This window comes from Electrona antarctica, assembly GCF_951216825.1.
Source record: "Electrona antarctica genome assembly, chromosome: 5".
NCBI classification, from domain to species: domain Eukaryota; kingdom Metazoa; phylum Chordata; class Actinopteri; order Myctophiformes; family Myctophidae; genus Electrona; species Electrona antarctica.
This window is the reverse complement of record NC_136810.1, coordinates 37,631,138-37,644,229: the sequence shown is the minus strand read 5'-3', so window position 1 is coordinate 37,644,229 and position 13,092 is coordinate 37,631,138. Positions and strand designations below refer to the sequence as shown.

At 40.4% G+C, this 13,092-nt stretch overlaps 1 protein-coding gene across 1 annotated transcript; it reads left to right on the top strand.

Annotated features, from left to right (window-relative positions):
• Positions 1–2,572: 2,572 nt before the first annotated feature.
• On the top strand, positions 2,573–12,206 carry LOC306922853 (glycine cleavage system H protein, mitochondrial-like). Its single transcript, XM_079500718.1, has 5 exons — positions 2,573–2,769; positions 9,458–9,540; positions 9,634–9,697; positions 10,143–10,274; positions 11,606–12,206. The coding sequence occupies exons 1-5, from the start codon at positions 2,613–2,615 to the stop codon at positions 11,701–11,703; spliced, it is 534 nt and encodes a 177-aa protein (XP_079356844.1). The 5' UTR covers positions 2,573–2,612; the 3' UTR covers positions 11,704–12,206.
• The last annotated feature ends 886 nt before the right edge of the window (positions 12,207–13,092 follow it).

Sequence of the window (13,092 nt, the reverse complement as noted above, 5' to 3'; positions counted from 1 at the left end):
TTGAGCGTTTATATGATTGGTTTGGCTCCTATCGTAGTACCCCTCAAGCGTTTATATGATTGGTTTGGCTCCTATCGTAGTACCCCTCGCACTGTTCTTGTGGTACCTCTACGTCATGTCCTACGTCACGATTCATTCATAAATGTGACCTGGGCCTGCAGTACCACCTTTGACCCATTCCAATAGTGCAGTGGTTTTCAACCAGTGGTCTGGGGACCCCCAGTGGTCCTTGAGGGGGTTCCAGGTGGTCCCCAGCTAAATGATGGAAGGTTGGTAACAAAATGGAGTGTAAAATGAAACCAAATAGCATTTGGTTTCATTTTACACTTGAGTATTAAATTATTGTTAAACTCTGCATTACTTAAGACTACACAATTTGAGAATGTAGAATAATTGTTATTTTAATCAACGTTTGCCTGTTATCTCTCCTAATGGTACCAACATCAATACAGCATGGACTAAAGCTCATCAAATGGTGTTCTGTGGCTCAAATGCCGAATAAATTGGGCCTTGATATGAAATAGGTTGAAAACCAATGCAATAGTGAATATAGTGAATCATCTTGTTATGGAAGTTTAAAGAGAGACTGACTCATCTAACATGACTGAGTCATCTCTCGAATAAACATGATCTGGACAACAGATGAATGAGTAAAGAACTGTAATGCGTTACCCTGGGCAGTGTACACTGCTGTGCTTTGTGTGCCTGCGAGCAATCTATGTGCATAGCTGAACAATCAACAGCATACCAGATTATATAACTTTAATTATTTGATTTGCAGGCTTGAACTCGGACTTAATTTACATGGCCAGTGAATTTTGCAGCTGTCCACCTGCGCTCTTTGAGAGTGGTTTTGTAAACTATTTGCTCTATTTGGGGTTGACAAACAAACAAACGTATTGGGCCTGCCCTTCCGCCTGAATAACTAGCTGAATAACAGGAGGAAGATCCTGCTTCACAAAAAAACTTCCAACTTCATTCATTCTCATTTTCCTTCTCTGAAGGCAATTACAGTGGCTGCCCAAAGATACACACAAGGGGGCGACAGAAACAGCTCTACTTGCTGGCTGTAAACGTGATAGAATGGGAACAAGAACAACAGCAGGCAGCGCCATGGATTTGCTTTTGTGATTGATTGATTGATTGATTGATTGATTGATTGACATTTGTATTTCACAGTATGTAGAATGGGTACATTTCAAACGAAAGCACAAGTCAATACAAAAACTGTTACTTTGTGGACAAACCATGAAGCACTAACTGGCACTAGACTGTAAACTTACAAAAGGCCAGGGTCCACCATTTCAATTCATCAGAACTTTTAAAGTCCAAGACATATATATTATATATATATGTCTTATATATAGCCTACACTTTTATATTAAAAAAAAAAAAAAAAAGTTAAAAAAGGGGGGAAAACAAGTACAGTATGGGGGGAAAGCAGGTGGGGACTGCATGGGACGACGACTCAGACTTTATTTATGGGGGCCAGTTTCGAATTGCACCCGTCCGTAGGTGCTCTTTGAGAGTGGTTTTGTTTTGAAGAAGTCATGTCTTAATGACTGTTGGTAGGGCGTTTCACATTTTAGTGGCATAGGAGCGGAATTAATTTAATCCCTTTTTTGAGCCGAATCTGGGTTGCACATGGTTTGTTGAATGGTGAGTTGTGTGATCAAATGAACAAATAAATGATGTATTTCGTAGGAACATGTTGAGTTAATATATTGTAGACATATGTAAAGCCCCTCTAATGAGTTCAGCCAGCTGTGCAAAAACAAGTCATTATGAAATGAAATCGCTGCACATCTGTTAAAGTGTGATTGTTGTTGTTGCTCCAATTACAGTCTGGGCGTGTTTTTTTGTCTTGTCAGTTACAGTCTGGGCGTGGTTTGTCTTCATCTGATGATCAGGGTTGCCAGATTGTGTGAGAGAAACAAGCAACCAGGTCCAGGTCTATTAAAACAAGCCCAAAAAGAAGCAAGCACTTCGCCCTTTTACATAAAGGGCTCCATCTTGCTGTCATTTCTTTCTGGACTTTGAAAGCAGTTTTAGCTGCAGTACCACAATGTCCTGAGGTGGTGGGGGTGCTGATATGCAGATTATTTAATATTTGAGTCATTATAATACTGATGTTAGATAAAACCAGGCTTGTTTCCATTCCATGCCAGCTTGGAAAATCAATGGTGGACATTGTAAACAAAGTGGAAATGCAAATTTGGAACTGAAGACTGAAGAAGAGGAGGAATTATACAAAGTAGGGTGACATTGATGACATCACGATGAGGACAAAATCAGTTGAGGATATTTGTAACGATGTGACGCGTTGTGAGCTTGTAGATCTACTATTTTCAAATAAAGCTTGAAGAAATGTGAAAAATGTGGAATATTAAACAACACAAATCTTGTGTGGGGATTCCTGGCACAACATGTTTTCAGATGGGGTTGTCCGCAGACAAATATAGTATTAATTTGGGTTTAAACAACATTAGGATTAAGCCCAAAAAACTTTACAGAAAAACAAGCCCGAAGCGGACATGGCAACACTGCTGATGACACTTCCCGCATGCGCCTGGCGTGGCTAACAACATCATTCATCATAAGAACGCGACAAGATGGCGGCCAGTGGGATGCTCCTTCGCTGCGTGTCTTCCAACTTCTCTGCAGCCTTGCCGCTGTTTACCTACACGGCGGCGTCTCGCTGTCCTCTGCGGCTAACATCTAATGCAACTTTTCAACGGACTCTTTTTACCTCCAGTCGACTGTTCGCAGGTAAATATGAAAAAGAGTTGCGTTAGTCCAACAACATGCACGTTAGCATGTTGTTGTATAAGTATTATTATGGTTGCTAGCCTAGCCTTAGCTCTGGTCCATAGCTCTAATGCGACGCATTGGAGCTATGGACCAGAGCTAGCCTAGCCTCAGCTAATCGCAAAGAGGACGTCATTGAGGCAGAACTGTAGCTGTAGCACAGTGGTTTTCAACATATTTCATATCGAGGCCCATTATTTATTCTGAATTTGAGCCACCGACCACCATTTGATGGGATTTAGCCTCTCAGACCCAATACTTTAGAATATTTCCTTGTTGGATAGGATTTTGTCCACAATTCCATGCTGTATTGATGTGGTACTACAAGCAAACGATCAAATAACAATTATTCTACATTATCTAATTGTGTAGAGACCTCTTGAAAAATAAGTAATGCAGCTGTTAACAATAATGTAACTCATGAGGGCGTAAAATGAGACCAAATGGACCGGTAACTCTCAAGACAAGAAATCCATACAGGGTCCATTTGAATGAATTAATCAATTTGGTTAACAACTCAACTCTCCAATATTTTAGCTGGAACCCCCTCAAGGACTGGTGGTTTAAAAACCACTGCTGTAGCAGGCTGAGGCTAGCCCTGAAACATGACTTTCAGAATACCAAACGACTCGCCCCTTTACCAACTCGCCCCCGCGAAATGTTTTAATGTAGTTAACAGTTAAGCCATGACGCTCGTGAAGTACAAGCGTCATGTGAACCATGGCTAGGCTGAGTCTAGCAGCAATGCACCTCTGCTGTCATTAGGTTTGGAATAATCATTGATTATTGCACGTAACGTTTGGAAACGAGCATATGTTACAAACCTTGTCACTTGTATCTCAACCATAACCACCCACTTAGTTCTCACTCATCCCCCTTTTAGTTTGTTTTTTGAGGGGCGCTAGCCCCTCCAATGTCCAGCTTTGAGGGTGTGTGTAAACACAAACATTGTCCTAACACAAACATTGAATGCCATTGAAATGATAATGAATGGCCATTTTCAAGTGTTTTTACGTAAGCACATTACGTAAACACAAACATTGAAGACAAAAGTGAGGATGCAAATTGTGATTGGCCGGAATGAGTACGGTATGATGATGTATGATGGGTCACTTCACATGGGTGTGATTTTTGAGTGGTGTAAACCACTCCTACAACTTTGTTAGTTTAGGTGTCTGTCTGTTCGTACCAAAAAATGAGCATGGTTGCTATGGTCACCCAGTTCACCCGGTGTGATTTCAGCTTTGTTAGTCTACGTATCTGTTCGTACCAAAAAATGAGCATGGTGCATTGTGATTGGCCGGAATGAGACATTACGTCAGTGACCACAGCTGATCAGGCTATATAAGACCTTGCACCACTCAGTTCACACGGGTGTGTTTTAAAAAAAATAACATTTTAGAAAGCTGCCTGCAACCAATTGCAACATTAGTACATTACTAGTTTGGATCAACACTATCATACTATTTTATCGATAAGATGTAATTTATCGAGTCTGACTTACTTTCGTGTCTTGCCTTGGATCAAGACTCATAAATATACATCTGATAGTCTTGATCCAAGGCTAGTAAATTCATATTACAGAGATTATCTGACAGCCAGGCAGACTCATGTACTCATGTGTCTGTTCAATACGGCAACAGATGCATGATTTAAATGCAGAAAATTCTAATTATATGGAAAAATAGTACCTAATAATATATAATTTCTCATCATAAACATAGTTCATCTTTCAGTGAATCAAGTACAAAAGGACCCCAATGGAAACAAGCCATAGGCTTTCTTAGATTTAAAATCCTCTTAGCAGACCTTTTTATTGAACTGTACTTCCCTGTGCTTTTTTGCAAACTGCTAATAGAAGTATTCAATAATTTTTTTTTACCAGCTATCCACACACCATCACATAGGCAAGGCAATTTTATATAGCACTAATATTCATCTAAAAAGGCAATTCTACATAATGGAAAACATCCCGTGGCGCATGTAATCCTGCAAATAATGCATTTGTTTACCAGGCTGGTGAACTTCACTCAGAGTCCTGACATTAAAAAAACAAGGATACTTTATTACTATATCGACGATATACATTCCTCCAGCTTAACGACTCAAAATCTGGGGTGTTCGTGTTTGGCCCCCCTCTCGCCGGCGCCAAAATAGAAAAGGTCCTTGCCCCCTTAACCTTAAATCTCAGGCCCACTGTCAAGAACCTAGGCGTCACCTTTGATCCCGACCTCAACTTTGAACCGCACCTTAAAGGGCAAGACTACTTTTTGAGAGGTTTGGGTTGTTTTCTTACCTTATTATGGACAAACTAGTCCATTCCATGAGTTATTTCGCTCCGTTGTGGTTAGAAATGAGCAATTTAAGAAATAAAAAAGTCGCTCATTGACTTCCATTGTAACAGGGAAACGGCTCTCAACGTCACTCTTAGCACATAAACCAATGCAACAAAAGCTGATTCTGACAGGTTTAATGACATCAGGAAAACTCATGCGGTTTTATTTTTAATAAATGTCAATTTTGTCTTGTTTTGACTAATTTGTGTAGAAAGAAGATCCGGTAGGTATGCCTACACCGACCGAATCACTGCTGTTCGCGACTTCGCGTTGAGTAAAAAAAAAATCACACCCGTGTGAACTGAGTGGTGTAAGGTTTTATATAGCATGATCAGCTGTGGTCTGACGTAATGTCTGACGTAATGAAATCACACAAAATATGTTAAGTAAAAAAAGCTATCATTTTTGATAAATGTATGTATCACACCTGGATGTGATTTCACAACTGGCTTTTTTTGCGCAGAGAAAATGACCACGGTTGCTACGGTCATCCAGTTCACCCGGGTGTGATTTAATTACGTCAGAAATTATTTTGAACATAGCAACCACGGTCATTTTTTTATGCACACAAAAGCCAGTTGTAGGAGTGGTTTACACCACTCAAAAACGATCTGATTGGACCAAAACTGTACACCCACTCCTGAAGCGTATTATTGGAATGCTGTTGAGCCACAACGGGGATGTAAACAAATGGATTTTATCTCGTCCGCTTGTCACTAAAAACATACACAATGGACGTGTTTGAGGGAGACACTTTAGAAGACACTTTAGAAGAAGTGTCTGTGTCTGGGACTGCTCGTATCTCAAACAGCGTGGAGACTTGTTTACAAACGAAACCTCACAAGATGTCACCGCCAGAGTTGGGGACACCGTAGTACTGCTTCAGTATATCTCCGACTAAAATACTAACTTTATAAATCTATCTTAAAAGACGAAAATAAAACCACATGAGTTTTCCTGATTATTTTTTATTCTTTATTTTTTTTGGGTTGGTTTACGTGCTACAAGAGTGACTTTGAGAGCTGTTTCCCTGTTACAATAGAAGTCAATGGGCTGGTATTTTTATTTATTAAATTGCTAATAGACAACACAACGGAGCGAAATAACTCATGGAATGGGCTGGTTTGCCCATAATAAGGTAAGAAAACAACCCAACCCTCTAAAGTGTTCTTACCCTTTAACTCTTTGAGAGTTTCAAGGATTTCTATATAGTTTTTAGACTTCTCTATGGCAGAATGGCGTTTTTGAATGATTTATTGAAAATTCTCTGCTGTGAATGTGTGACAACGAAAGACCTTCAGAGAAAGCTTGGCTTGTCTGCTTCCAGGAAAAAAATGAACTGAGTTGATAAAATGTTTAGTTGTGGTGTTGGAAGCCATTTAAAAGAGCCTGCATTTACACTGGGTAGTGTTTCTAGGACAACAAAAAAAGTTATGACCGGTTGAAGTTTTATTTTCTAAATAACTTTTTTTCTGCTGGGCGTACATAGCCATGCAATATCTCATTTTAAAGGGTGAGTTGTCTAGTTCAATTAAAATAAAATAAAAAGTTTATCACATGTACCACTGTAGATATTTTGCCATCTATAAATAGCATGGTCAGTCATGATCAATCTGACCTATCCAGCTAAAAGTCCCCCTAGCTCTGAAATGGAACATCATATAAACTCAATTCTTTTTTGGGGTAAAATTAGACATTCTAACGCACATTTTGATATATACCATGTTTACATAGTCTTACCAGTACCGTGTCTATTCATGCATGTATCTCAAAAACCTGTTGTGAAGAAACAGTTTTGATAAAAAACTCATCCAAGGACATTGTTTTGATATGACTTTGTGCCCATGATATGTATCAAAATATAGACTTGAATGTATACTGTATTATAACAAAAAAATTGGGTTCTTACCATCTACCGTTACAGAGTAAATCACAGTTGAAACTCGCTTAGTCAAACCATAAACCTCAGACTAGTGAACAAAATAGCCATGACAGGTCTAACTCATTGTAAAAGCTTGTCTTTTATTTTTTATGACTACTAACATAATACAATTATAATAAATATTACAGAAAATAAATAGGCCTACATACAAAACAGTTGTCCCCAAACTCCCCAGTGTCCCCAAACCACTGCATTCCAGTTGTTCTTGACGGTGTGTGTGTGTGTAGGCTAAATTTAAAAAAAACAACAACTGAAATGAATGAATGCATCCGGTTCAGTGTCGGAGAACTCCATCGCAGTCTTGACTCTTCGTCTTCATCATCATCATCATCATCCTCCTCCTCCGATGCCAGTTCTAAATATATAAAAATAAACATTTAGCTGTAGTCAGCCCGGCCAATAGCCAGTTGGGGGGGGGGGGGGGGGGGGGACGTAAGCTATCTGACATCATCGTCATCATCATCATCACACGGAGACACACTAAACAATGTACAATCATGATTATATACAATGAATGCAATTATCATGCAAGCTCAGACGTCAATGAAACGTCATACAGATCTTATATAATACGCTACTGTTAGCTTCACTCCACGTCCCCCCTCCGATCCTTGTAGCAACGTCATCATAACCACGCGTTGCTTCAGTAAACGATGCATGTTTGTTCTCCGTCTTTGTAGACAGTAAATAAAAGGAGCGAACATTACTCTAAAGATCAGATCGCCTATAAGGCACGCTACAATATAAAATACTTGTACTGCCATGCGTGCATGCCTGCTACGATACATTTGTACTGCACCAACCAACCGATCGACACCAACCCCCCCCTCCAGCCCTTAGCCAGCACCAATGCACCGACCAACACCATTAGCCAGCACCTTCGGTGTTGGCTAATGGCTGGGGGCCATCGTGGTGAGTCATTCTGGCGTCATGATCTGACTAGTAGTAGTAATTATCCAAGCATCTATTTGTAGCGATCATCTTATGATTTCTGATCACTATAGAAGGGCATTTTCTACAATAAGATTACCTCAAAACATTCCGGGTTGATCGTCTTCTTCAATGGTTTCCCGGTATAGCTCATCGGACGACGATGGGGAGACAATGAAAAAAGGAGGGAGGGAGCAGCGAGTCTCGCTGTAAGCACTGGACCAGGGCTACTCCGCCTGGAGAAGGCGACTGGGACGCGTATGGATCAATACTACTACCACAAAACTCGCTCAAATAAATAGTACTGCTTTCAACTTTTTCTGCTAGAAAATCGCTCGGGCGAGACGGCAAACAGGCAAAACAATGAAAACTATGAAGACTCCCTCTGCCCCCACTGTTTACAGGGGGTGGGACCAGCTTCCAATGGCAACACGTACACGTGTGTCACGTGACACGGGTTTTCTGGGTAATGTAGTTGGAATATAAGCTCAGGAATTTAAACAGCGCTTCGGAGCATATTAATATGTTTAGATTCATCAAAAACTGTGAAGACGCCAATTGGCGTCATTGATCATTTACGGAATTCTGATGAAGACGCCAATTGGCGTCTTTCACCTTCTAAGGGTTAAGAAAGTCATCCAATCTTCATTTTATCACTAAACATCTCTAAAATCAAATCATTTCTAAAATTCTATCCACCCCTGACATAAAATCAGATAATTTCTATCCACCCCTGACCTAGCTGTATACCTGCCTCACAAAGAAATCTATTCATTGTCTTCAATTAGTACAGAATGCTGCCGCTCGCCTTTTAACTGGCTTCAGGAAATTCACCCCTGTTTTAGCATCCCAACACTGGCTCCCAATCTCCTTCAGAATCGATTTCAAACTCCTCCTCACCATATACAAGGCTAGGTCCGGTCTCGCTCCACCCTACATCTCCGATCTAATCTCCCCCTATGTCCCAACCCGCTGCCTGAGATCATCATCCAAAGAGTTATTGAAATGTTTTCTGTTGCTTATTTTCCTGTCTGATTGTGTAAAGCAATTTTGAAAGGGGCTATATAAATAAAGTTTTATTATTATATACATTTAATTAAACCTTTAATAACTATACGAGGCACATTATAGCTGTCTTTTAAAAAAAAAAGCTAGACGTGATTTTTAGGTCAATAACAAAGTACCGTACATCAATACACTTGACAACTAGCAACTTCCTTGAAGCCGTGATGTCATGATCTTCATACAGGACAACTGCTTTTTCAGGTGTTAAGGAGAACATTTCTCATTTTAAGTCACTTCCATATAATTATAAAATATAAAAGTAAAATAAACGTATCTAAAATAAACTTATCTAAGGGAAAACGGTCTGTCAGTGCACAGGAATCACCACAGTAATAATTTAAGACTCATTCTTTAATCGTGCTCTGTCATCCCACAGGTCTCAAATTCACAGACAAACATGAATGGATCCGAGTAGAAGAGGGTGGTTTTGGAACTGTCGGTATCAGTAACTTTGCACAGGTAAGCCCGAGAGGACAGAGACTGTTAAAATTAACTGTAGGGTGAATTAAAAGAGACTAACTTTGTCACTGCTCTCTTACACATCCTTTACAGGAAGCATTGGGAGATGTAGTTTATTGTGGACTGCCAGAGGTGGGCACACAGCTGTCTCAACAAGGTAAAAATCTCATGTCAGAATCTGGCACCATGGGAGATTTGTTTTAGACTCGAGTGTGATTATTAGTAAAGGCTTGAATGCCTGTGATATCTACAGATAATGTTCAATTACTGGAGACCACACATGTCGGGAACAATTTAAATTGGAAATGCAATGCATGCCCACCTGATTATGCATTTCCCTCCCTGTAAACATTGCCACGAAGAACTGCTTGTCAACAGACATTGTGCAATAGCCCTTGGCAACGCCGGACAAGCTGCTTCTTCTAACCTAATATAACAAATTACTTTTACAATCACATTTAGATCAGTTCCATCTCTATAAAGGCATCTGTGACCCATGCAGCTCTACTGGCACTGGGCCTGTGACCCTGTCTGTAGTTCTGTGACTTGGACTTTTATGCACTGAATTATGCATCAAGCCAAAATCCAGACCTCTGTTCCAGATGAATTTGGTGCACTGGAGAGCGTGAAGGCAGCCAGTGAGCTCTACTCTCCTTTGACTGGAGAAGTTGTAGAGGTCAATACCCGACTGGCAGACACCCCGGGCCTGGTCAACAAGTCCTGCTTCGAAGATGGTGAGGATATTAGGGCTGCAACAATCAGAATCGGAAAGACTTTGTTGTCGCACCTAAAAAAAATTTTACAGTAAAAAGAGTGAAATTAATTTGTCAGGGAGCTCATTTGTCAGGGAGCTTCTCAGACTTGTAGTTCATTAATAAAAAAACAATATAAAACATCATTACATAGTAAAAAAAATAATCTAAACTATCGATTATCTTTAGCGATCAAATTGAGTAGTCTGACTAACCACCTAAAAAGGATAGTTCACCCCAAAAGTGACTTATTTTCTATCAATGAATTATCCTATGAAGCCTTGAATCCATGGACTTTTTTTTCTTGCATTACTGATCCAACAACCTGAGTCTCCTCCGCCGGTTATCAAATTATTAGCCTAGGGTCAACCTATGCTTTCTATGGCATAGGCAGCTCCCGGCAGGATCCGCCGGGAGAATCTAAATGGTAAATGGTGCATTTATATAGCGCCTTTATCCAAGGCTTTACATAGATTGTGCATTACATTCACCCATTCACACACACATTCATACACCATGAATTTAGCAGACGATCAGAAATCAGCAGAGAGTGATAGATGTTTGTGCTACTCTATGCCGAATTGAAGTGGACTCGGTCCCAGACTCTTTTTTTTTCCTCCCTGGAAATAAAAACGTCCATGGGGGGAGTAATCGATAGGACTATTCCTTTTTAGCTTTTTAGATTGTTGTAAATCGCTAGTAGATCAGTATTTTCTGAAAATTTCAAATGTTTTGCTTTACATTCATCCATTCACACACGCATTCACACCCCCTACGGGCGGTGGAAACTTTCCAAGGCACCAACTTGCTCATCGGAAGTAGTTGGGGGTTAGAATCCTCGGGGACACCAGGACCTCGAGTCGACACTAACATGGGGGTAGCCATGGATCGGACCCGGAACCTTCTGATTCTCCTGAGCTACTGCCACACCATTTAAACTGAACTAGGATAGTGTTTCATCACCCGATTCGAATGCTGTCAATATCAACCCATAATCACCAGCAGGTTACTTATCAAGACCATGCAATATAGCCTGTAGGCTTTACTGGAGCCTACTGCCTGCGATATGGAAACGCAGAAGTAAAATTACTGTGCCGAAATGAAAACATTGTGAAACTGTGCTACAACAACTTAGCTTTATGTTTACTTACGTGACTGAGGTTGGGGTTAGTAGTCGACAACACAACTTCTCTGCTCCAGTAGAACATACTGGCTCCATTGCATGGTCTTGATAAGTAACGTACTGGTTGATATGGGACATTCGAATACGCTAGTTTCATCCACTCTGACCTGTAACCTGACGTGTGTTGCAGGCTGGCTGATGAAGATGACCATTGCCAAGCCTGCAGAGCTCGACTCTCTAATGGACGAGACGGCATATGAGAGATACATCCGCTCCATCGAGGACTAACACAAGGCTACTTCATCTACGGCTATCTCCCCTCTCTCTCAATTCAGCCACTATATTGGCACGGATGTGCATAAGATGTGCCTGTGTCGGTTCTGACACTACATCCACAATCACAGGCGTGGCGCTCCTGGCCTCGACCAGTATTGAGCTTCCGGTTGTATATAGATGTGAACGTTAGCGATCCTCAGTCTACTGTTAATGACCAAGTGTCAGCCTTTTTTGACAAACCACCCCGTGTTGAGACAAGTGGAAGAATATGTATTGATTACTGTGGCCTCAGCGTCCCAAACTGAAGGGACAGACTATTAATCACAGTCAATAGACTAGTGTAAGCATTTCAAACACAAGACTGTGAATTTCTTTCATATGAATGGGAGGCTGTGAAACTTACAAAAGCACTTTGGTCTTGATGTTAATATCGTTGACGGTCTATACTGCATGTACTAAAGCTACAGTATGGAAACGAGACCTGTACAGTAGAAAATAAAATTTCTTTACACACATTATTACGTCTGATTTCCACCACTGTAACCCTTGTTCATTATGCCTCATGTACTAATAGGGTTGTAGAAGGAGATTCTTTTTTTTTTTAATGTAAAACTCCATTAGGCTGGTTGGTTGGTAAAACAATGAACATTCTATATTACAGAAATATTCTCTAGATCTGAGGTGAGGCCTATGACCTTTTTTCCTAATCTGTGTAAAGTAACTATTTACTATTCCTCCAGGAACTATGTTGAACCTTTAGCTGTAGGGCTCTGTCTGGCCTTGCCCCATTTCTGCAGGAGGCTGAAGAAATCCCTCCCATGTTGCCATAGCACTAAACTCTCTTCTCTGTACTCACTTGAACATGCTGGCACTACAGTCTCACTGAGACAGGCAGTGGTCTAGTCCTGCTTGTGGCTCATGCATGGGTTTTGTTAGGTCCTATATGTATGTCTCAATGATTGATGGATTGAAATTCTTATTTCACAGTATGCAGAATGGGTATATTTCAAACGAAAGCACAAGTCAATACAAAAACGTACCTTTGTGGACGAACCATGATTAAGCATTACACTAGTTTACAACAGGGTCCACCTTTTTCAATTCATCAGAACATTTAAAGACGTACAAATAATACTGGTGCTTGAACTCCATGTGCACAATGGCGTGCTGCGTTAAGTCATAAAGCAGTCAAGGCTCAGCAGTACAAGTCAATGTGCTGCTAATTTGTCATTTATTTGTGTATAGCTGGGGTTGTTCTGTAAAAAGCCTAATCAAAATGCTGTAAAGGGTTTGAGTACAAAACTATTTGCATCAAAATACTTTACTTTATTTAGGCTACAGTACCAACTACAAAAATACTCATGAGTGACCTATTTCACAATTTCTTCCGAATTTTGTCGA

Excerpts from the sequence above, each read along its gene's own strand:
- LOC306922853 (XM_079500718.1), top strand. The coding sequence starts at position 2,613 with ATGGCGGCCAGTGGGATGCTCCTTCGCTGCGTGTCTTCCAACTTCTCT. Across the intron at positions 2,770-9,457 it reads CTCCAGTCGACTGTTCGCAG|GTCTCAAATTCACAGACAAA; the intron begins GTAAATATGAAA and ends GTCATCCCACAG. Across the intron at positions 10,275-11,605 it reads CAAGTCCTGCTTCGAAGATG|GCTGGCTGATGAAGATGACC; the intron begins GTGAGGATATTA and ends CGTGTGTTGCAG.